We start from the raw sequence: 26,421 nt of genomic DNA, 5'->3' as shown, positions 1-26,421 counted from the left end.
TTATTTATTTGTTTTAGCCCCGGATTCAATTCAGACTTGAACTTTATGTTCTTAAACTTTTTCTATAGGTACAGAGCAACCAATTGCACATTCAATATGTATTTATTTGCACTCATTATATTGTTTACTATTCACAGAAACACTTTAATTGTATATCAACATTCTATATATATACACCTATTTTATTTTCACATACCTGTGTACATAATAATCCTGTGTTTTCCTTATTTCTACATTGAGAGTAATGCAAATTCCTTGTATGCGCACATGAATTATGACTGTTTAACGATGAACATTCAATATTATATATACACACTTTACATTTAGGATTCTTGACTTTTGCACTTGTTTTCCTCTTACTAGGTGTATATGTGTATCTTATGCACCCCAAAATACCAAGGCAAATTCCTTGCATAAACCGGTTTCTGATTGTAGTGTAAGACACATCCATGAACAACCTCTAAATAAACATGACAATTATTTATTTTCTTAAACAAACTTGGGCAAAATTCAAAGCACATTGCAGTTTAGCAGATGACCGTGTATTCAAACTTTTTTTAAAAGCATACCCTCATCAGCTCAATATCATTGTTAGTCTAATTATATTAAGTCAATACGGGGTAAAACATGAAGTTTTCTCCAAGAAACAACGAGCAGATCATTTGTTCACATCTCTCCTAAGAAGCTTCTCTACCAGGTTCATGCACAATTAATACAAACATGGCTGCTGGTTAGAAATGTCAATTTTGAGGCAAATTATGGAGACAAAGAAATGCACAAAATAGTAATTGCACAATAACATTTTTACAATATAGGGGTAAATTGTTTTCAATGTTTATTCAATAAATAATTTCAGAAATACAGAATTGCAAATGTGAAAACAAAAGGCACTTTAAAACATGGTGTCAGGTGTAACTTTTCTTTCTTTACAAAACATCTAGAGATCTAGAACTCATTCCCTTACCAATGATCTTTAAAACTAAATGACATTACCGTCATTCCCATTTCTTTTCAATAAAAAATGTTTGATCGACGCACCGCAAAAGTTAAAGTTGAATTACTGACGCGTAGAAAAAAAAGTGGGACCCGTCCCCAATTCAAATCCTACAAATGAAACAAGGCATTTCAATAAAAAGCTAATTTAGTTAGCAAATAAGGCAGGTTTGCGTGTATTTGGCATTGCTGTGAAGAGTTAAGGACCTGAGTTGGCTTTAAATTAAGCAATTAAGCAGTAACACTACTGTACACCGATGTCCTTTAGCCCGGGGAAATACATTTCTAGACTAAAGATACATTTCAATTGATTGTTCCGATGGAGTAAGTCACTCAGAGAAGACACCGACGCCTTCAATCCTGTTCTGTGAATACATATATGGCTTAACACAGAAACCAACACATACTGTACACATGTCATCGCGACCACACTCGGCCAACTGGCGCCACATTTGAAGAGTTTCGATCCAAACAGACATTTCAAAAGAGACTCTCAACATGATTAGACACAATGAGATCACCGGTGTTTAAAAAACATCGACTGATAGATACACATTCTTATTTTGGAAAGGAACCCTTCGTTTGTTGCCCATTATCGACATCCATTTCAAACCCTCGACAAAACACTGATGGCTTGATGGTTCTATAAAAGAAAGGCACAGCTCGGCTTCCCGTCAGCTCGCCGCGGTGGGAAAACTACAAATCAGTTCAACGCATTCTCTCAAGTTCCACAGAGGCAACAACAAAATAAACCCCCACATTTATACAGACTGTACACATTTCAGATGCATAGAAATAAAAATGAAGTTAGTAAAACAAATTGAAATAGTGGCAAAATGCATCGCTATCATTTGGTGACGAAACAACAAACAAACAAACAGTGAGAGCATTATAAAACCCGCCCCTCCCTTCACCCCAGCCCATAATCTTCTCCATACAGTGTTGTCACAAGGAAGGCAGAGCTCCATCATTTGCCTTCGTACTTTGGGTTGATGACAGTTGTTACGGCACTTTTGTAGATCGGATTCTCACCCTGACAAACAGAGAAGAACAACCAGAGTGAGAACAACAGTCGTGGACTCAAACGCAGAAGTAGAGAAGCACATGAGACATAACCGACCCTGTGCCACTCGCCACACACACACACACACACACACAGACACACACACACACAGTCACACACACAGTCACACACACACACAGACACACACACACACACACAGACACACACACACACAGTCACACACACACACAGACACACACAGACACATACACACACACACACACACACAGACACACAGTCACACACCCACACAGACAGACACACACACCCACACAGACAGACACACACACACACACACAGACACACACACACACAGACACACACACACACACACACACACACACAGACACACACAGTTGCCAATTTGGAGACTTTATTTCTAAAAAGCGACACATTTAGTGACTTAGATCATAGAAATGTGATCATATATATTCTAATGACTTCTCATGCCGCCAATCACAGTTCTTAGGAAGAAAGCATCTCTACTTAGTAATCATGTTAATCACTCACAGCACTTGTCAAACCTTTAATTTTGTGTTACACAAACGTTATACAGTCTCACAGCACACAAAGCCAGCAGCGAGCATGTGGCCACGTTGTTTGTCTTTCTCACCATCTGCTGCTTCATGTTATATGAACGGTCTGTTCTCATCCTAAACTACAACAATCTGCACAAAGTGTTCAAATGATCTGCAACGGCAGCAACCTGCGGCGTTTCTTAGAGCGGCAACTAACAAATATCATTATTCATGAATCATTTGGTCGATTAAATGTCAGAAAGCAGTGAGAAGAGTGCATTTAAAGTTTTTTAATGTTTTGATTCGACTGTCCAAAACCCAAACATATTCAGATTAACATCGTGTGTTAGACGGATCCAATAACAGGTTATATTTATGAGCCTCAGACTTTCCATCTGTGCACTTTTAGTATTTGTGCACCCTTCACACTTTGTGCTGCTGCTCTTAATATCAGTTAGAAACATCTTGTTGCAACATTGAGGTTAAACATATTGTTTACTTTGGTTTAATCAGAAAAATAGATTATATATTTATTCATTATATGTTTATTCATCGCTGTCCTGTGAAAGGCATGCATCTCCACAATCGCAACTTTCAATACAAACGAGCTCGGTGCACGTTTAGATGATATAACTGGGTTTTAAATGGTTTAATTATTTGATTGAATTCTTATTATAAATAAACATTTAATTCATTAATTTGTTTTTATCTTAAAAAAAGGTAGATATCGCCAAGTGTGGAGAAACATGGCTTCACTGGTGACGTATACTGCGTATAGGGAGTAGGATCTTAAATTAGATTTGGTTTATTACTCTAAACGTTTCTGGGAAATGTGGGCACTAACTTCTAGGAAAGAGCCCAAAATCACACCAACTTCAGTCACAAACAACCTCCACCTGTGGTTAAGCATGCTCATGTCACAACATGCAGTCAAGGTGTCCAACAGCACTCTGCACAGAGGAAGTTCCTGCAAGCACACAAGGCCAACAGGCGATACGAACTTTGACCTAAAGAGAAGCGCCTTTATTCCCAAAGCTGGGATTCTGGAACTGGTTAATGGGACTCTTGTAAATGGGGTTCCCTTGCTAACATGGAGAAGGAACAGATGACAAACAGAAGGAACAGAAATGAAGAGAAGCAGGAATAAAAGAAAGACACAGAAGTCTGAAGGAAAAGATCAAACAGCAGTAAGTGAGTCATTATTGTAATATTACATTGTTTGGTTTCTTATTTCCTGTAATGTCTGAGTTGTAACCTTTCAGAAAGATTTCTATTTTTATTGTTCCGTTCATGTTACATTAGTTTCCCCCCCCACAGCATCTCTGGGGGGGGAAAGTATTCTTGATCCAAGTGAGACTAAAAACGGTGAAAACATCCCGGCAGAACAAACTCTCCTGCTACAACTCTTACAAACAAGTAACTTTACAATGTATTTACTTTCCTCTGCTTAAGAAATCAAGTAACACATAATCTTTACACTGTGATTAATGTCTGGCCCCTCCCATGAGGCCGTAAACACTGCTGCTGTGAGACACTACCCCACAGCAGTGGAGCTTCCCCTCGATGGTCACCCAGCCGTCCTCCTTGCTCCGCTTCATTGCCTTTTATGGTCATGCAGTTGCACCATGTGGACAGCGAGAGGCAGCACTGTGAGGAGAGGGGACGGCCGCTCCCTCAGTCCAAACAGACTAAACTAAACTGCACAGAGCTGAGGTTGATCAAGGACACAGTGAAGAACACAGAGCTGGAGATTCACTACTTTACTCTGATTTAAATCCACTATCCTGTTTCCAGACATTCTGAACATGTTCCTGTCGATCACTTCATGCGTTCGACTGCAGAACTGACACTTTCTCACATCCATGAATGTGCTGGAGAACCCCGAGAGGTGGTTTGATGCTTTGAAAAGTATTCCAACTCAACCCGTATAATAATCTAGGAGAACCAGATGAGTACGAAAAGAATCGAATCATATCGCATTAATTATGTTCCGGCTGACGCTCACTGGACTGGGCGGCTTCAGGTAACAGATATTTGGAAAGAAGAAAAAGAGTAAAAGGTGAAGTTCCCTCCGGAGCGACTGACTCACCGTGTCCCACTTGGCGTTCATCTTCTCCTTCTCAAACTTGGCGAACTCTCGGCGGTCGTGGATGATCATGAGCAGCTTCCAGATGAGCAGCAGGGCGAGGCCGATCAGCACAATGCCTGCTACCACACCTGCCACGATGGGGATGATGTCAGGTCCTGCCGGGCACTCTGAAACACACCAAATGCACAGAAACCAAATGATACACTGTAGTTCGTGAAGTTTGTCTGATGTTTGAACACCGGACACAAATAGGTTATACTTAGAGAAAAAGACCCAGTAGTGCGGATGGCTTAATATTAAATGTGCATCTTAACGCATTATAAACTAAACCAAATCGCAAGTACAGTTTTCTTCAAAATCGTGTGTAAGGATGCCACGATGTGCGCTACAAAGTCGAGGATTTGTTCCCCGATGAAGCTACATTGAGCAGTCCGACCGTACCCAGCGTCTCCACCACGTAGACCTCCTTGGTGTCGTTCCTAATGGCGAAGGTGTAGTAGAACCAGCAGTCGTTGGCATCTCGCTCTTTGCAGTGCGTCAGTGGGAAGCTCTGGTCTGTGGGTTGGGGCAGCTTGTCGCGATCCTTCACCTTGATCAGCTGGAAGTAGCTGCAGTCCCGCTCACACGTGTCCTTCTTCTCGCCGGCCTCGAATGCTCGACACTGCACGCAGTCTCTGTGAAGATTATTATACACGTCAGAGAACCCGTGCGACCAATGAGCAGCTACTACTTACTAATCTAATAGAGCTGCATGTCGCAGGACGAAGAAGAAAACTGAGCAACTCAGACGCAGAGATGTTTCATAATGCATTCAAATATGTTCTGTAAATGTGAAGCTATTAATATTCTACACTGTTGTCAAATATGTTGCAAAACATTTGCATCAACAGTTTATTCCTGAAAAGTCGTCGATGTGTAAAAACTCCTCGCAGCTCAAAGCAGGAGTTTAATTACAACGTACATGTTCTTTGCATGCCAGCTTCACACTCACTTGTGCTCAGCGCAGACGCCGGGGCAGGTGGGACAGATCTCACAGGTCGGACCCTGGAATTTGGGGTTGGTGCATTTGCAGATTCCACATTCACAAGTACCGCGGCCGTTACAGATCTGCCCGTTCTTGGCGAGGCAGGAGGCGGTCTCCAGGGAGCAGTCGCAGGCACTGCCTGTGTAGTTTGCGTCACAGATGCACTTCCTGCACTCGCAGTGCCCATGTCCTGATGAAGCACAGGAAAGCGTCATCACAAGAGTTTAAAACAAGCGTCAGTCTGAAGGATTCTACTTCTACAATCCTTACCTCCGCAGAGCTTGTTGTTGGAGCGGTCGCAGTTGAAGTTGTCGCACTCGCAGTACTTGCCACTGTAGATCTCTGCAGGATTCTCCCGCTTCTTGCATTCGCAGGTGCCGCAGACGCAGTCGCCGTTGTTGCTGCAGATATCCGTACCGTTGTCTTTTCGGCAGTTGGCATCCAGATCCTCGGTCCGCACTTCGTCTTTGCTGCACTCGCAAACACGCCCGATACGTCCGTCGTTACACCTGGGAGGAAGCAAGGAGGTTAACCAAACGTTGAACATTGTAAGTAAAGAACACCGGTCTGATTGTTAAACACATCCCTCCAACAGCTTTGCATTACATCTAACCGCAGCACCTGGTATTGTCTAATACGCAGTTCCCTTTCCAGTTAGAGATGTGCAGCTGTGGGCAGAAAGGCTCCGGGACGCAGCGGCACTGATCTAGTGAACCTTTGTGGCCGAACACTTACTTGCAGGCTCCACACTCAAAGGTCCCGTTGCCGTGGTGGCACGTCTCGCTGTTTTGCTCTCCTTCGGCGGCGCATTGACAGTCGCAGATGAAGTTCAGAACTATCTCCACCTCCTCGGTGAAGCCCAGCGGTTTGATTTTAATGATCTCAGGCTTGCCGTTCGAAGGACACTTCTGGGATTCAACAGAAATCTCGAAAGACACCTGGAAGCCAGAGGACAGTTTATAGAGTCATTAAAACGATTAAGAGGAGGATGCCTGGGAGCGAATCGTCTCATGACTCAGATCGTTTGATGTGTTTCTCATTTATTGTTTGTTTTGAAGTGACTTGTTCTAAATGCATGTTTTTCCTCTTAATTTAGAACAGACAATCCCCCAACTGGTAGGAGATCCTAATGTAGCAACAAGGACAGTTGACCAGCTTCACACCCTAGAAACGGGACATCCAGACTATAAAGTAACACTGCAGTCAGGGATTGAGCTTAACCCTTACACCACTGTGATATCTGGGTTCCTCCAGGGGTTGAGATGTTTAAGAATCTAAATGGGCTGTGCAGCCTTTTCTTTCGTCTATATGTTCAGTTTAAAGCCGGTATTTCTGCACAGTTGTGGAAGATTTGTAAATACTATTTGGATGCTGACATCACAAGGATTGTATCTACCTCGTCCCCGATGGAGATGTTGGAGCACTTCCTGCCGTTCTCCCCGGTTCCCTCCACACCATTCTTACAGATGGACTTGTAGGTGATGGAAACTCCCTCTGGCAGCCTGCCGTTTTCCAGAATGACCTCAGACGACAAAGACTGTCCAAAACAAGAGCGATAAAACAATCACGATAAGCTCCAGTGTTCAGAAAGCCAGGAGGTTTTATAATGTATATTACTCACCAACACGTGTGTTAAGGAGCGCCGTGGCTAAGGCACAACTGTGCACTTTGAGTGATATGCATAGTATTTGACGTAAAGGAGATGTAGTCATAGAAACAGTGCCTTCACTTTGATTATTTGTCTTGCATAAGTAAGTTTATGACCCCTTGTAGTGATTAATTGTAATCTTTGTTTAGCCGGGAATCTATAAAAGGATTTTGGACATTTCCCCACAGCATCAACGCAAAAACATATAACATTATATAAGTTGTGTCTTAATGCCAGCGACAGTCAGACGTGATGTAAAGCCGACTCACATTGTAAGCATCGATAATGAGATTGATCACGTTGCTGGAGTTGGAGGACAGCGTGCCAACAGCTGATTTAGGAATGAGATTTTTCAGCTCCTGAAAGAGACGCACGGATTGAAGGTAAGGACAGAGTCAACAGATGTTAAATGTGCGTCTTACTGCTGAACTATGACAACACAAAGTTTACCTTGTAGACGGGCTGGAATTCCTCAGTGACGGCAAAGATGGTCTGGATGTTGTGGTCGCTCAGTTTCTGAACCAAGTGGGCGATGGAGGGGTAGTCCTATCAAAGGATTCACACACACATAAATATTAATAAAAGCAGATGTCAGCTACCTTTTAAAACACGTGTGGGTCTGGAAAGATACAACTCTTATCATCAATAAGAAAGCGTCAACGCTCTCTGGACACATAATGCATATTAAACACACAGTACATACATAGTAGTGGCTCATGGTGTACATGTTGTTCTCCAGGTGACACCTCCCGTCGTTGGGCAGGACGATGCCGCCCAGTTTGCCGTCTCCAGCAAAGTGGAAACCGGCGTCGGTGGAAAACACCAGCAGACGAGTCACGTTCCTCCAGCCGATTTGGTCCTGAGAAGACACAAAGAGAACCCCGGCATTCATAGTTAACACATTTACAAGCTTGTCTAGATACAGTGAGAGAAGCGTCACTGTCCCGATTGCTGACACTACAAGCCCCTTCTTACCTCACAGACTGCCACCTGCATGATGGCATCGAAGCCCCCCTCTGGAGAGTCCAGGTTTCCTGAGATCTGCTGCTGGCTGACCAGGCGATTGAACTCGTCTCCCTTGTCCGTCAGCGTCAGGACGTTCTTGTAGCTGAAGGGGCTGGTGCAGTTCTGGTTCCCCGTGCAGGGGTTGATGAGCCTGGCTGGCGTGGTGCTGATGTAAGGCATGACTGTCTTTTCCACAAATGAGCCGAAACCTAAAAAGAATATAGAATATTTGTATCACTGCAGGTTGTCCGTTTATTATTAGTTTCCCTTTATTGAGAGTTTTACTTACCAATCCTGAAATCTGAGGTGATCTCCTGCATTTCCTTCATGAGGTCAGTGCCGAGGTTCTTCACGTTTTCCAAATCATCTTTCATGGAGAAGGAGAGGTCCATGAGGTAATACAGGTCGATGGGGTAATCCTCAGCACGCTTGAATTTCAGCTCAAAAGTCAGGGGCTCACCTTCAGGAAAACAAATAACAGTTTAGTGGAATTTAAGAGATTGTGACGACAAGAACAAAGTTCAACCTGCATGTGCTTCACCAACCACCGTTACACCACCCTGAGACCACAGCAGAATGTGGCATATGTAAATACAAATGCATATAAATGATAAATAATGCATTATATTATCTAATGAAACTACCACAATTAGTGTGAAGGCAGATTTTGCAGTACAAGATACCCTCCTCTTGGTTTACTGCGATACGAGTTATAAGTCTGTGTTTATCTATCGACACTGGTTGGACTCGATACCATAGACTGGTGAAACACATACAGTCACTCAAACACGTTGTTTCAACCTGCTTGGAGCAACACCTTCAAAGCTTTGGCTACAGAAGTTGGATATTTACCAGATCGGAGCGTCAGAGTGAGTTTCTGCGGCTGGATCTGGGTGATCTCCTCGGGCTTCAGCTTCTCAGCTCCGTCCTTCTTGCGGTTGGTGACGGGCTTGTTCTTGTTGATGTCGATGCTTCCGCGTGGGTTCTCAATTTTGTCCACGACACAATTTCTCTTTTTCAGGGACTCCAGATCATCACAGCGAGCCGACTTGGACTCACCCACAGTGAGGAATTTCTGCAAAATAGCAAAAGAGGTGTTTGTGAGTTCTCGGGCTTAAGCTGCGTTTCGTGAGGAGATCCAATGTATGACATGGCAGATGACAAGATGTTCAAGTCTCAGGCCACACCTGAAGAGTTTAACACATGTCTTAAAGGGAGTCATACAAGTACACATTTCCCAAACAGTATATGGTTATTTTCATGTGATGAATGAGCAGAAACATCTGGAAAGGTCCCGTAAATATACAGGACTTTGTCTTGAGCATGAAGAAACATGTCGACTGTACGTTCTGACATTCATGCTGCAGGAACAACAGGACTTATATACATACACACGTTATAAATATTCACAGGCCTGTAAACAACAATTTGTAGGATAAAAAAAGATCTTGATGGCAGAAAAGTTCTGGTTTTATGTTATTTCAGCAGATAAACTCACTAACATCTGGGGTGTGAATACTGCAGATACCATTTTCAGGAGATCTGACATTAAATCAAAGCCTCTGGAATGAATCCATTTTACTTAGACGTCTGTGTTTTTTAGGCCATTGTTCTTCGGCGGCAGGAGAAGAGGAGAAACAGATGACTGGGAAGCCTGGCTAAGAATATAGATTGGATGCACATGATCTCCACAAGGCAGAGCGAATAACAAGTCGAGACAATGAACTCAGTCAAAACAGAAGTAGTGCTTTGACACAATTCTTTCAATACCGCATGACCTACAGAAGCCTCGCTCCTCTTTGCCGTACACAGCAGATACAAATAAACACCTATCGTGCTGAAGAATATTGAGTTTTCTATAATTAGAATTCTATAACGTTTGTTTGTGCTGCACTTTGTTGCCACCACTCGGACAAACATACTGTAGCTGTGAAGGAGTAAACATGTATTAACCTCACGCTGTACCGTGGACTCAGAATACTTGCTTTGGGCACAGAGAAGACGTCTAATTAAAGAGGATTAGTCTGTCAAAGCTTAGCATGCAAGACAAGAAGCAGCAGCACTCACGATTAGTTGTGGTCGACTCGACTTTGGTTGAGAGGCAAGAAAGATCAAGTCTCGTGAATCTCTTACTTTGCATTTGTTAAGTGCAGTTTACGTGCGTGTGTTTTTAGAGATGCATCTATTTGTATAAATAGTCAAACATTGTAATGACATATTGAATCTTTGGATTGTATTTGTAATAAATGGATCCAACTATGACTTTTGTAAGCAGACATGTTATGATGTTGGAATCGTCGATGGTGACAGATAACATGTATTATATTAATGATAAATTGCATGGTGTACTGTACAGGTTGAAGACTGTCAGCAGCGTTTGTTGGCTGGTTTTGTGCAATTCAACCATTAAGCAACGCTGCCACACAAACCACAAACTGTGAACGTGACAAAAGATGATTTCTGCTTTATTTGATAGCGAGAGAGACGGACAGGACATGCAAGGGAATGAGGGGCAGCAGGGCACTCCGAGATTAGTGATTCAACTCACTTCATCTCCGCACCATCCACACGTCTCGGCGACCTGGATGCATTCCCCACACGACTGTGCGTTTGCCTTGATGCATACGCTTCCCTCTGAAAGAAACAACACAAGTTCCTTTTAGCCAAGAAGACAAAAACAGAATGTTTCCATTAGTTCATTAACTCAAACCAGCTTTGCTTTTGGGCTGCAAGACACAACCCCTTCTAAGTTCAGAACATTGAGTCATGCTAAGAGAAGCTCTAGGCTGCTCACCAAGTGATGACTTCACCCCGTAAAAAAAAAGAAGCCTCCCCCCAGTCAACACGACCCACAGAGTCATAAAACCATGAATGAAGAAATACAAGATGTGACGAGGGAAGTGGATAAACGCACCGCTGTACCATGATAGTCAACATATTCATGAAGTGTAACAATGAATACTAAGTGACTGTATTGCACTGCGGTGTCTTTAACACATCTGAAAAACATGCTACGCTACGGATCAGCTAACAGTTAAGATAAGAAAAACAGAGAAATGTGAACTTTTCCTTCTTCTTACCTTGCTGTGCCCAGCTGCCACAGAGGACCGCTGATAACGTTGCTATTAAAAGTAACCGCAGATCCATCTGTAACAAGAAGAATCAAATATGTCATTGTTGGAAGAAACAGATCTACATCAGACCTCTTTGTCACTAGTGTCAGTGACAGCTAACATACACAAGAAGCTTGTTCTGTGTGTGTCACAGCCACAATACCTTTGTTGTGGTTGCAGAGTTTCATACACAGCTATCAAAGTCATGCATATCTGAGAAGAGTGACCTCACAGCTACTCACACAGAAGAAAGGGCTGTTTTCAACTGATCAAGTATTTATACGTCTCTTTGTAATACACCTGCATAGTGGACACTTTACGTTCGCCTACATAGAAGTTAGTAAACACTTAAAGAAACTATTCAAATACAGATCCCCCTCGAAAAGGTTATCATGGATGTGTGGCTCTTAAAACAAGTTTGATGAGACCGGCAGGATGAATACATTGAGGTTAAAGACATACTCCGACGTGTTGTACAGGCTGTATCCTGACGTTGGGCTGAAACACCTCAGTTACCGTTAGGCAGCGGAGAGGAGGAGCGACTCTCATCTGGTCTTTTCCAAATATGGAGGTAGGATTTGCCCACATTTAGCTGGCGCCAGCTGCCAGTTCCATCAGCACTTTCACAAAACTACCATGCTACATACTTTCTGCGCGGTTTGGAAACTTTCATGCGGTTACAGGCCTACTTAAAAGGTAGTTTGTTATCTCGAGAGGGCATTTCAGATAAGACTCGACCCGAGAGAGAGACAGGGGTAGACAGAGAGACGGTTAAGGGGAGATGATAAATATGTTGTGTAAAGGAGAGAGAACAGTCCCATTTATTTATTCTTAACCAAAATGATTCATAATGAGTCTAGCAGCAGACTTCTAATGACTGGAACAGAGCAGCAGCAGAAGCTCTAATACTAAGATGGCCAACATTTAAAGCTGCCACAGAATGCAACTGGAGAGGAATAACTGTGGTTCATTGTGAAGTCCAATGATGCCTCTCTACCGCTGAGCTGAGCAGCTAAGCATGAACCAACCAGCCACAACACAAAAAACTGAGATAATTAAAACCTCAAAATTTGCAAATGATTTACAACAACTTTGAAATAGCTTTTGTGGTCAACCTTGTAACAAAGCAAGCTCTGTGCTTTAAGAAAAACCCAGCCAAGGTAACCTGGCAGAAAACAGAAGCAATGCGTCTGTGTCTGTCTGTGTGTGTGTGTGTGCGTGTCTGTGTCTGTCTGTGTGTGTGTGTGTGTGTGTGTCTGTGTGTCTGTGTCTGTGTCTGTGTGTGTCTGTGTGGGTTTCCATATTTGGTCAGGCTTATTTATGCCTCTTCCTGAATCTCTGCCATTCCCCACAACTCTGGTGACACACTTCCTTGACTGTCTGCCCAATCCTCAAACTTGGAAACTCAGACCAACTTTGTGTGTACTTTCCCCAGTAAGATATACATAGGAAATCAGGCAGTGTGGACAGAAGGTAAGTCAACAGCTGTGTCCCAAAATAGTCTATCCCTATTGGATATTAAGCTAAGTCGCACATTGCCAGTGTCAGTAGATAAAAGTGCTATTTACACTTACACTACACAACAAGAAAATTATATTCTTACACTTAACTATGAGTGAGTAGAGGTAAACTCTGGCGTCTGTGCATTCTTTGGTAGATGCTCAGTGAAAACTGTGTAATATGTTTGCTGCAGTGTTGTGGGTCAGAGGATACAGAGTTCTGCAAAAACAACCACATCCTGTGAAAAGGCTCCCTAATGGCCAAGTTAAATGTGAGTTTCCCCTAAGTGCTTCAGTGATGGTTATCATACTGCTGTGAGAAATGGTGAAAGAAAAACATGTCACATAAAAAGAAATACCAGACTAAAAGATTTGGAGAGTAGTGGGGGGTGGAAAATGTTTGACATCGGCAGAGCCAAATGTGATATTAATGCCTTTTAACATCTGGTCAGGAGTAACGGAGTAATTGTCTGTGGATCAAAAGGCACTGTCCCTTTAAAATATACTTACACAAAGAAGAACTTGTGGACCAAATGTTCAACACACCCAGCAAGATGCTTCATAAAATTCAAGTCAGCACCAACTGCAAATACTTTCTACACCATTAAGGCTCCTCCCCAACATTCCTGAAGTACAGCTTTGTTTACCACTCTGGGGCTCGTCCTGCACATTACACAGAGCTGGCAGAGTCGGAGGTGTTCAGGGTCTCCGATGCCTGTATGTGCCACATAATGGCATTAGAGAGGCACGGGCATTTCCGGTAATCATCTTGGGGCATGAAAACTTTGGAAACAGTTTGCATCAACATCTACTCTGAATATTAAAGACACCTCCCAGACACCTCCCTTTTTTTAAATGTACTTGTGTTATTGCCACCGCCATCAAATAAATAAGAGACAATTCATGAAGAGTCTCACTAACTTTTCAGCTTCAACGCATTCAAGTTATTAAATTATTATACGACCGTTGGAGGAGGAGACTTCACTGGTTCACTAGAAATGGCGGCACATAAAAGTCTGCGCTGCTTCCACAAAGCTAAAGTCACAGCTGATAAGAGCTGATAGCAACTTCTGGCAGACACAAACTGATGAGGCCTGAACAGACTGGTAAAACTGCAATCACAACTGAAACATGATGGAAGAAAGACAGCTGGCATGTGGTGAATTCAGCAAAAAGTACTCGTCTGTGTTTACCACATAGTGTAGCATTTCTTATCAATAGACCCTTTCATGTATTGTATAGGGAATTCATGAATGAACTCTTAAAGCAAGTCTGTCTGGCTTGGACCTACAACCTCCACCACATTTCCTCCAATGCAAGAAAATGTACCTGTTATTTTGCATTCTGCAAAGGGTTAAAGTGCAACATTATCTTAATGATTCAACACCTGAACAGAAAAGTACAGCATGTCAATAAGTACCATGTAAAGCAGTTGCACTGTGGTTGATATTCGCACTGCATATTTACTGCACGTGTCATATTGTTTTATTGTGCGTCTGTAAATACATTCTTTACTTTTTTTGGTTATATTTGATATCATTTGTATGCAGTCTCAACTGTTTGTTTGTTAACTAAAATACCAATAAACAGATGTTAAAAACAAAACAGGGAAAGGTAAAGCACCAACTACCAGCTGTATCTCATTAAGGTTTGTTTTTTTAATCCAAACTATGGAGGGACACAGTTGAAGCTGCTTTACTTTATCTGTACCACACATCAGATGAGGAAATCTGTTGACTACACATGTGAGATCATTCCTCGCTCGCAGTCAGGGTGGCAGATACTTTAACAAATTCTTACTCTACTCGTCCTCTTTTTGCAACCCCCATTGCTCTCTCCATCGTCAAGCAGAAACTATGGTCTATGAGTAGTCGTGATGACAGACCTGAGAGCCTAATATTTAGAGTAACAGGAGCACACCGTGTCGAATCATGACTTTGTATGGTCAGGCTGAAGAAGAGACGGCACATGCTTTGTGTTTGAGATGCTGAACGTTGGTCACAATTTTTCATTTACAATTCCACCTCTTTTAATAATAGCACGAGCTGCTCAGCTCTTTCCAATACAACTACAGTAACTAAGACAGTGACTTCTCAAATATGGACATGTGGGTCTTGATGAGAAAGAGCTTACATACTCTTCTAACTTTCTGTAGATATAAGAGCGTTAAGTCAACAACCAAACAATCACAGACATTCATCTGGTTAATTGGTTAATTGATTAGGTCGATCGACAAAAAGGATAAATCACAAGTTTCGGTCATTTTTTAAACTTCTCTAGTTCCAGCTAAGTATATATAATATATAAGTACATATATTCCTGTACCACAGAAAGAAGATGGGGACGGAAACATTGCCAAACGACATAGCTTAACGACATTTTCCCTCGGGATAAATAAAGTATCCATCTATCTAGCTGTACAAGATGTTCCAAGCAATCACCTTGAAAAACTGCTCCTAGAAAACAGGCTTCTGACAACTTAGCGTGTCAGTTACGCAACTTTCTACTGAATGGTTACGGCAGAACAACCACCCCTCTAATACAGAACACAGCTACCATGGACTTGATGAATACTGAAGTGAAACAGTCCAGTGTGTCTTTTTTCTAGCCCTAGATGTAAACACTACCTGCTTGCTAAACGTCAATACAACAGCCCAGCTTTCAACAAAAGCTTCCATGGGTCCAGACAAAACTCCTCGTCATGGACCACTGCCTGCCATAAGCCTCGGACAGGTCAGAGGCGTTATGATTCAATCTGCAGTCTGAAAGTACGCCTCAGGGAGCAGAGACACTCTCTCTCTCTCTCTCTCTCTGATTTAAATTCACAGAAAACTCCTCTGCTCACACATGATGTAGTTGTGTTGAAAATAATCGACTCCCTGTGTAACATCAATGCCTACTTGACAGTGGCGTTCCTGTTTCTGTGTGGAGGCGATACATCATTTCTGATGAACAGTTTGAGAGAGGAAAATGTCAAAACAATATGCAAGCTTTGATTATCCATATGAACTGCAATTTCAGTTTCGGAGGCTGCTTAACAAAAGGTAAGGCGACGTGACACATTGTGAATTGATGAAAATATTTATATTGAGGTTGCTGTCCCTTGAATATCTTATTGAATGAAGCCATTGTAGATAATGCTGCACATCAGTGAGGAAAGACTGCCAATGTTTGAAAATGTTTACAGCAATTTGATGGATATTTCATGTATTTGAGTCACTGGATTTGCAGATAATGTACTACATCTGATACAACCAACACATGTCCATATACACCTAGTTGCCATTTTATTAGGTACACATAGATAAAATTGTTGCAGACTAATGCAACAACCCTGGAATAGATCCTACCTTCATGAAAGCCATAATTCATGAAATAACACAGACAGAGTTATATCTTGGATCACGCACCAACTCTTAAGGGAAAACCTAGAATTGCATTTTCCTGAGAGGTGTTTCTAATAGGCTAAACTTTCCACCCCAATTATATCAATGAGGGTAAAAGGAAAATCCTTCGTGACCCACTGTGTGCAAAGCCATGTTTGAAGAAAAAAGGAATATTCGTTCACTTAAAGCAGAACCGGGACTTTCCCCATACAGGGTCAGGTTCAGTCCCACTTTAACAGAGAAGTTTAACATGAGGGCTTTGAACCAGGCTGAAGACGTGTGTCACCACTGCTTCTTTGTTTACCCCTTCCTCTGTTCAACGGTGGTGCAGTGCATCATTAACAAAGGAAACACTATGCAAAGTCTGGGCCGGGCGACTTCCTCTTGATAGGGCCACTCGCTGATAATATGAAATACTGCACTAATAGCTTTACTGGGTATTTGTAAGTTAAGACAGCCACAGAATTGTCACTGATATGCAGGTGTCGTTAAAGTAAAAGAGTTGTTTTATCTGATTTAAAGAGAAATATGTTTATAAATGATCCGTCTTCCTGGCCTCTCTGTTACTTGCTACAGCTCATATGGCTTTGAACCGACACGCCTGGTGTCGTCTAAAGGTGGAGGAAGGCACATCTGTGAATGTTTAGTGATCCTTAAAACATGAAACATACATAATATCTTAATATTATAATACATAATATTCAAATGTGACCTTTCTTCACCTCCCCCCACATCCACCACTGACAAATGTCTTCCTAACATCAACTACAGAAAGTGTTACCTGTTGAATATGTTTTGCTGATTGCATAGTTTACCCTGGTAGAAAACAAAGGAGATTATTTTATGTTGTCTGGTACCTGATTGAGTTTAAATGGAAGTTCTCATCAGTTAACAAATGAGTTTCACAATGCACTTCATTCTTGAGTGAACATTTTATGGTACAAATACCAAGAAATTAGTGATTGACAAACACAAATATTATAATAAAGCAATAAAACAAAAACAGAACAGCTAATGCCCATGGTTCCTTTTTGTGCATCAGACAAATTGAACGTATTGCAAAAGCTACCACATCTCTAGCTGGTTCCTCATTTCATGCATTTGGAGGTTAACCACACTGTATATCACAAACCCTGTTGGTTGGATGGTTTTTCCCCAGCACATCGATCCAACTCCCACATAACAATGTGAACTTGCATGTTGTTGCTCAAATATTGTTCATCGTTTCAACACTATCCCACTCAAGCCCCCAACTCAACTGCAAATTGCATTCACTACCGATACTATACAGTACAGTATACTTCAGTGCAAGCCTCTTTCTGTGTAAAGAGACACAAATGCCTTGTTATTACACTGAGCTTAATGTTAATAGACTGCTGCAAACTGAACAACATCATTCAATCTGCAGATTAATTACTAGATTCATTGTTTGATCTATAAATGTCACAAAGTTGTGATGATGATCTATTTAAGCCCTCAAATCCTTATAATTGAAAGAGTTAGGTTTGGCATTTTAGCTTGAAAAACAATCTGAACGATTACCTGAAAGACATCCACCAAACATACAATACATAACACCATGTGTAGGAAGAATCTCTAGACATTATCATATAAGGATTCCAGCTATTCAATGACCTAGACAACCAAAAATCGAACTGAATCAGGGATGATTTAGGGCAGGGCCTAATGTGTCACCTCATGGTACGGTTACAACTGGCATTTTAACACCATCTCTGAGGAGTGAGTCTAGATTGGATTTTGAGATCTTAGACCGCTCTATATTTGGCTTTGTTTATACGCACCTCGTATAGCTGTGCTTTTTTTCCTTTCTCTATATTTTATGTCTGTTAGTATTCACTTTGTCCAAACTACGCATATCTCAACTCACACTATATACCCGAACACTTCCATATCTAGTTTTGGCGACAGCTATATAAACATAATCTTATGTGTACCAGATCTGTCGCATAATGCATCCTGGTGTAATTAAATAAGGAATTCTGCACTAAAGGTGCCAAGAACTTCTGTGACAAACAGGCAAAGTGAAGGTGGTGTTCAACACAAGTCCGCATTGTTCACGCTGGGTGGGTCATCTGGTGGTCCACAAACTCAGTTGGGTGCCCATCCCCCCCCACCTCCGCTTGCCACACGGTCAGCCAGCCGGCACCCACCTGCTGCAGAAAGCCACAGCCCACTCTCACTCCATTAGGTCCCTAAACAACTCAGCATGACTCTGCATCCATTTCCTTAATTAAAGCCACACCCAGGCACCGTTATTGTCCCTCACAGGCTGTGGAAGGATCAGGAAGAACACCTCGCTTCGGACTGCAAACACAGCATGTTTGAAGGAAACCAAAGCTACAACCTTTACCGAACCAACATCTGCCATGACGCTTGATACTGAACTTTAAAAGTGCTGTCAAACTAGATGAGTGTTACCGGGTGAAGGCTGTCTCTTGAGACAAAGCATACCAAAAGGACACATTGACCATCTGACATCCAGCGGACTATAAAAAAAGATTATTAAAACATTTTATTTCTCTTTTCCTACAATAATGCATGCGTTTGTCAGGTATCTTTATTTATATCACTATAAATAAGATACCAACCAAGTATGTAGAGAATTACCTATTATTTTATTTATTTATTTAAACCTAAATTAGGATTTAAGGAAAGCAAAGCGATGAAAGATTGCAATTCTTCAAGGTGATTTATCAAATCAGTATTAATTATTACATGCCAGACTTATACGTTAGGCATCACAAAAAAAGTAATAAAGCAAAAGTAAAAAAAATAAACTTTGTATACATAACGAAAAGTAGAATGATAAATCTGAGCAATGTGAGGTGTGATAATTCTGACGTGCAAACATGTTTACATTTGTTTTAACATCTAAACACCACATAGAAAGTCATTATTGTATGCACTCCAGCAGACACAGCAGAGAGATATTGGAGAAAGTTAAAGTCCGTCTGCTGTATATGTTTTAAGAACAAACTGCGAGACCTGTTTGGGGGTTTTGTGTGCAATGTGGAGGAGATCCCGATCCCCTCGAGAGATGAGATAACACATTCCATCTTAACTGGCTCCATACTATGTCGTGGAAAGAAACTACGTCATTGAATTATGGGGGTGCTTTTTCCACTTCTTTCCAACCTGAAGCCAGACTTCACTTGGTCATTTTGATGTATGAAGACATTTTTGGCCCTAAATAACTTGTTGAAACCCTTACGATCAAGTTTTAAAATGCAGTTTCCTCCCTAGCTTTCTTTAACAGACGTACTGGTCTATTCTGATCCATTAAAGTTTGCATCTCTTTGTTACTTGTAGACCTGCAATTAACAATTATATTCATCATCAATTTAAACATTTTTTACGATTAACTTTTTAATCTTAGGAAACAGCAACAACAAAAGAGTCTTATTGTATCCAACCTTTCCTGTTCAGGTCAAATATATTCTGTTTACAGTGATACAAAACAGAGAGAAGCAGCAAATCCTCACATTTTGAGGCCAAAATAAATGATGTTTTGTATTTTTCCTTGATAAGTGGCTTGAATGATTAATCGATTATCAAAAATGCTGACGATTAATTATCGGTTACTCTACTAATTGATTTTCTGACTAATTGTTTCAGTCCCAAGTTACTCGTCTCTTCTTTTTAAGACTGTTTTCTTGTACTCTTGTCTTGTTTTGGTCTAAGATTGAAACCTTAATTCCAAATATTGTACTTTTTTGTTGTGCTTCTCAGGTACATTCCCTATTACCAGCAATATGATATACTTTTCAGGAAAGACCTAAAAATCTATCTTTCAATCTTCTTGTGTTTCTCGCCAAATCTGGTCAAACATTGTCACACTTTTTATGTCTTTGCTGTGAGGACATGGAGCCATAAAAGGATCATACTTGAACTATGATCATATACATCTACAAACATACCCTCCCATATAATTCGTCTGGCCGTCACTGGAAGGCCAGATCATCCATGACTCAAATCTGAGAAGTCCGGGGGGTTGAGTAATGCTGAATGACCCTTCAATCTACCCCGGAGACTTCTATCCGAGCACTGCTCACCGTGTTTGAACATCACAACAATGTAACTAAGGGAAGTGACTCAGTGATCTGCAGGGAGCCAGCTCCAAGTCTACAGGCTTGTCTCCCCTCATGTCTACAATTACCATGCCTGGTGTATATTATCTGCACCCATGTGATCTATTCACGCTGCACAAGATCAGAGACATACGTGTTTTCTGATCTCGATACAATGCTGTCACCATGTCATTATGATGCTGTCTATAAGCAAAAACAAGCTAGTAATTAACCCAGAGCTTTTCATTCAGTCACTAAATTAGGCCTTGGTGGATTGAAGATTACTAGTTGAACAAATCAAGCTTCTCCCAAGGATTTAACAAGAGAAAGAAAAACACTCCCTCAGGCTGCAATTTTAGTTACAGGAAGTGAATGAGGCAGGCAAGACCAATCCTGTCCAGCCTACATATTGCAGAGTCAACAGTCCTGAATCACAGCTGTGGGCAAGAATGAACAAGAGACTCAGGATTCTGGTTAACCAATCTGGCCTCTTTAAGACGTCTTGGTCTTACTGTATCCTTTAACCACAGTTTACACGGCCCATAATGCAGTTTGACCGGACTGGGGTCCGTCTGTGGTTTTGTTTCAGGAAATTCGTTACAAGACTAACTTCATTGAAGTGTTGGCTTACAAAAGGATGTTGTTTTGTCTTCTTCTTCGTGTACCTTTTTCCTAAATGTATGAAACTTCCAAACTTAAAACACAAGTGTGGAAGACATCTGCAAATGGACAAATAAGTGCTTTAACAGCATTCCTAAAGAAAACCAGGTGGTTATGAAATACAATCTTCAAATCTCAGAAGAAAAATCCTGATTGATGATGTTTTTAATGGCATTAGTCACTATTTCAGACAGACAATCGGGAGACTTCACAAGACTACACCAAGTACTAACTTTCACATGAATAGTGTAACTTGTTGAGCTTTCTTTTCAATTTAAAAGTTCCCTGTTGCAGACCCACAGAAGTCATGTTACAGGAGTAGATGTAAAAGATAAACCACAAAACTGCTTGTAAATCCATCCTTAAAGCAACTTAAACAAAATATAACACACTGCAGCAATATGACAACAATGCCAAAGTACTTTAACAAACCGCTTTTAACACAATTGTAACTGAGGACCACAGAAAGAGGAATGTTTTTAGGCGTATTAATACATATATGTGTACGTTTAAACACCAGGTAGGATCTGTTTCTACTTTAGGATGAAGTAATACTGCTGTTAGTGATTATTCACACTTTTAAACCCCCCATCCTGCCCTCTGGTCGTACAAAGCGGTTCAATGGCCTACTTTCTGTACAAAACCTAATGTAAGATTAATTCAGGGACAGATGTTGTTTCTTAACTACATGTCACATTTCATATGACATGTAGTTGAGAAACCTCACTCTATAGCGATAGTTATAAGAACATAGTAACTGGTAGCTAGCTAACCTAGCTAACCTAGTTAACCCACACCCAGAGTTACCCTGAAGACAGGCATTCCTCGCTTCTCCCCTTTTGTGGTTGAGTGTTTTCAGTCGCCCTAAACATGGCAGACGGAGTTAAATGTTTAAAATACAGGTTAAAACCACAACACTTACCTTGTGTTGATGCTATACTGGCGTTTCCGCGTGATTCAGAGTAACATCAGCCCGGAAAAGTGTCCTCTTTAAAAGAAATAAAAGACGGTTAGAGGCGAGGACTAGCTCAAACTGTTATAAGGGTCCGCTTTGTTTTAGCTAATAAGACGCGCCGCTGCGTCGTGTACGTAACGGGTCCAGTCACAGCACGTCAACGGCTACTTCACGAGCACTACTGTGTATTAATATGAGGTTATTTAAAGTAATTAAGGAGCGAACTGTCCCGGCTCGCCCGAACTCGTTACAGCCTTGGCTCCGGTGCTACTGCTGGTGCTGGTCTTTTTTCTTTTTTTGCGCTCCAGTTCAACAAACCCCTTCTTCTTATTTAGACCCCGCCTACACAGGAAGAGCAGCGGCACGTAGAAGACGAAGGAACAAACACACCGAAGAACAGTGAACCCGTCCTCACCTCGGATGTGGTGATCGGTAACAATTCACACATATAGGTCAACAAACATTAAAAATAATCATTTTAAAGACGTCAAAAATAAAACTAATACATCCTGATGCATTTGCATTTATGGAGGGGTGGAACTTTACTGAAGTATTGTACTTAAAGTACCTTTTTGAGCAGTGGTGCACGTGTTTAGGCCCTTTAAGTTAAAGTACACCACTGTGAAAATCATTTTTATTATTTTAATTCAATTATTTTAATTTAATTTAATTGTAATGTTATTTTAATTATTATTATTATTATTATTAATTATTATATAAATATTATTATTATTATTATTATTATTATATTACTTCCCTTTCTCTTCTATCTCTTTAGTTAGAAAAACATACACTCTCATACACATAGACATGTGTACCCTAAACAACCACAAACAGTTTGCATATTTATAATAATAATAATAATTTTGTTACATGGTTTCCACTGGACAGGAAGGGTAGGTACCAACGGAGCAGGTGACTCCCTCAGGGCTCCTATAACTCCACCTTTACAGTGTGTTATTGGTATTAATTACATTTTAAACATGTTAAGGAATACGCACCATTAAAGCATAATATCAGATAAAATGGGAAGGGCTTTAAGGTGGTTGCTCCTTTATTATCTAATATTGTGGCCCTGTGTGCCTACATCTAATCTTGTAATTGTTTTAATTGTGTGCTTACTCACTTTATGTTGTATATTCTTAAATTAGTTGCCACGCTGTAGATTTGGAGCCAGGTAGTATCCAGTATTTGCCCAAATTGTGCACTAAAAGTGAGAGGAAGAGGGGGTTAAGAGAGGCCCAGGAGGGGCCCTTTAAAGCAGATTAATCCACCCATGTAATTTCAGTTGTGTGCTACTTTATAATTACACAGCACTATATTTCATATGTAAATATTGTAAGTGTAATGTGCATATTTTACATTGCAACAAACCATTCTGTCAGCAAAAAATAAATACTTTCACTTTTAATATTTTGAGTACATTTTGCCACTTTTACTGAAGTAAAGGATCTGAATACTGCTTTCACTCAGTGTTTTTGCAAGTGTTTTAGGTGAAAACCACATGTTTACCTCTGTGTATCTCTGCTGCGGTCAGTTACCGCTTCCTTTGCAAACTGAGAAATCTGTCTGTGATACATCTTTCAGTTTGAGTCATTTGTCATGTCAAACATGCCTTTGTCTTCCTGTAAAAAAACCACAGAGCTTTAAAATATATTGTCACCAACGTGGGTGATAAAGTATTGTCATTGTACACAGACTCCACCGACTCACAGGGGGGTCAAAAGTGGCAAATATACCTAATATGTGAGGCTGAATTTGGGGGAATTTGTGTATAAAATGATGCACGAAACTTAATATTAATATTTCCACAGTGAAGCTTCGAATGAACAAAGAGCCCCTGACCAAGTTCTCACATTTAGCCTCTAATCGCTGTGAACTGTGTGATGAGAATGTAGCAGCTGATGCTGCCAGCTGGTCAAATGACACATTTAGTCACCACGTCCGTTTCTTTCTTTACATCAGCGTACAATCATCCTGCCACATGCATACCTCTCATAATCCGTCAGGGAGAGTTTGCATGGTGCTCTATCAGTTTCTCACGCTCTTATAACAGGGAGAGACCAAACACCACAGGACTCTGATGAACAGACTGCTAGAGGGACATGCTTTACTGTTTGTGGAGCCACATCTTCAAACTTATTTACCTTTAACTGTGTTTCATGCCCAAAAAAATATGTTCTTAGGAAGTTTTAGCAAGCAAACCATATCATACAGGAACCACTTAAAGGCCCTTATTGACATATTTATTTTATCTGGCTGTGTGCAGAGTCAAAGGGCAGCAGAGGTGAAATGGTGCAAACATATTTATGTTATTTATCTTTAGGTGTAATGTGCATTTACACTTTTAGGCATGACACTGTGTTTGTGTATTAAAGGATCAATAGCACAAGTGATAATAACTTTTCTTACCTCACGTATTGCTTCATAAACTACAGTCAGATTGCTAACACAGACAGCCTGCAGTAGCATAAGTCAGTATAACTGCACTGGAACTCTTTGCAACAGAGAAACGAGACAGCAAATAAGCCCGACTGCAGACTCTTAAACCAGCGTCGGGGGGAAATTGGTACATTGGCACCAATTTGGGCCGGAAACCTCACCTCAAGCGAAGCCACATGACTGAAGCTCACATGAGATCATTCTGCAGTTTAAAGGAGCTCATAAAACATATTCACTCATCGCAAGCAAAGAGTTTTGAGAGAAATGTAATGCATTTAGTTTATGTGCTGGGATATACAGTATGAATGTTTGGAGAGGCAATGCTGCCACTCTGTGGTTGAAGCGTTGCATGCAGACAGTGACGCCTGCACGGTATGTTAAATAACAATCCACCTTTTATTTTGTTTTGTCAAGTCAGTGGATTTCAACCTTTTCTCATTAACTGCAAAACATGAGCAAGTTGTGACAAAATTAAGCGTATTCAAAGGTTTGTATGCAGATTAAATGCATGTGATTTTTGAGTGTGCTGTCGATATATTCTTTACACCATAGTCTGTATACACAGATTTAAGATATACTTTTTAATTTTATATATTTGTATTTGTATTGTCTTTGTAAAAGCTGTGCCTTTAGCTGCGTATTGTTTTAAGTTGAATGCAGCTGAACCATCACCTTATCGTGGTGGAGAGGTTTGTGTGTCCCTATGAACCTGAGAGCTGTGTTGTCTGGAGCCTAGTGCTCCTGGTAGGGTCTCCCAAGGCAAATTGGTCTCAGACGAGGGGCCAGACTAAGAATGGTTCAAAAACGACTTCATGAAAGAAAGGGAAAGGAAAGGAGAGACCCTGCCCGGAGGAAGCCCGGGGCCCCCGTCTAGAGCCAGGCCCAGAGGAAGGGCCCGACAGCGAGCGCCTGGTGGCCGGGTTTGCCACGGAGCCCGGTCAGGTACAGCCCAAAGAAGCTACGTGGTGCCTCCCATCCATCCATCCTGTGGGCCCACCACTCATGGGAAAAGCCGCTGGAGTCGGATGCGCTGTCACACGGGTGGCAGTGATGGTCAGGGACCTCGACGGACCAGACCCGGGCAGCAGAGGCTGCCTCTGGGGACGTGGAACGTCACCTCTCTGTGGGGGAAGGATGTTTGGATGTGAAAAATTGGTTTTTGGTATTGAGAAAGATAAGAAAGACGTAAAAAGTCGGATGTTTACCCCTGCGCCACCATATGTCCCTCTCAGTCCCAATCCGCATAAACCATTTAACACACACACTGTCACGGCTTCTTTGTATCCCTCTGTAAAAGGCCGGCGTGATTCCCTCTTGGATGGCTGTCCGTTCCCACCCCTCCCAACTGTGCTATCTGCACCAACTACTCCTCCACCAGGACCACAACCACAGGCTGCCGCTACACCACAAGAAGCGGAAGGAGGACATCGTATCCTGCCGCTACCAGTGAACAGTAATGACAGAAAGATCACCATCCTAAGCGAAGCCTTGGCCCGAATAAACCTCACCGACGAAGAAGAGCTCCGTAAAAAATTCAGAGCAGAGGCCGACGAAGAGCATGAAAAATACAAATACTATCTTCGATCCCAGAGTAAAGACCTACACAACCAAACAACCATGAATCTCCCCATGATCGAAGTACAGGGACACCTAGGTGCCGCTCTTGTTTTCCGACCATGGACCGTGGAAGAAATGAAGGCTGTAATCAAAGATCACCTCCCCAACATTGAAGAAAGCGTCTGGTCTCACGAGGACTCACAAGCAGCCCGTGGACGAGGTTTCCAACGAGGCAGAGGAGGATTTCGAGGCAGAGGACGAGGACGTGGAGGGCCTCCACAGAATAACGGTGCCTGTTTCATCTGCAACAAACAAGATCACTGGGTCAAAGATTGTCCAGAAAGACGCAACCGACAACAGGGACGCGAACAACAGGAATTC

General features: G+C 41.6%; 1 protein-coding gene across 3 annotated transcripts; it reads right to left on the bottom strand.

Annotated features, from left to right (window-relative positions):
* Positions 1-465: 465 nt before the first annotated feature.
* Positions 466-22,359, bottom strand: LOC115023125 (integrin beta-1-like). Of its 3 annotated transcripts, none has more exons than XM_029454284.1 (17): positions 22,009-22,359; positions 11,421-11,487; positions 10,889-10,974; positions 9,193-9,415; positions 8,630-8,800; positions 8,311-8,549; positions 8,039-8,194; positions 7,786-7,881; positions 7,605-7,694; positions 7,084-7,224; positions 6,423-6,625; positions 5,958-6,196; positions 5,655-5,877; positions 5,105-5,337; positions 4,664-4,830; positions 3,576-3,659; positions 466-2,026 (listed from the first exon to the last, which is right to left on the bottom strand). In XM_029454284.1, the coding sequence occupies exons 2-16, from the start codon at positions 11,485-11,487 to the stop codon at positions 3,582-3,584; spliced, it is 2,412 nt and encodes an 803-aa protein (XP_029310144.1). In that variant the 5' UTR covers positions 22,009-22,359; the 3' UTR covers positions 466-2,026; positions 3,576-3,581. The 3 variants fall into 3 exon arrangements, with proteins under 3 accessions (XP_029310144.1, XP_029310145.1, XP_029310146.1); XM_029454285.1 differs by having other exon boundaries at positions 3,582-3,659; XM_029454286.1 differs by lacking the exon at positions 3,576-3,659 and having other exon boundaries at positions 22,009-22,358.
* Between the last annotated feature and the right edge of the window lie 4,062 nt (positions 22,360-26,421).

This window comes from Cottoperca gobio, chromosome 17 (genome assembly GCF_900634415.1).
Source record: "Cottoperca gobio chromosome 17, fCotGob3.1, whole genome shotgun sequence".
NCBI lineage: Eukaryota > Metazoa > Chordata > Actinopteri > Perciformes > Bovichtidae > Cottoperca > Cottoperca gobio.
The sequence above is the reverse complement of the archived record's forward strand: the minus strand, read 5'-3'. Positions and strand labels throughout refer to the sequence as shown.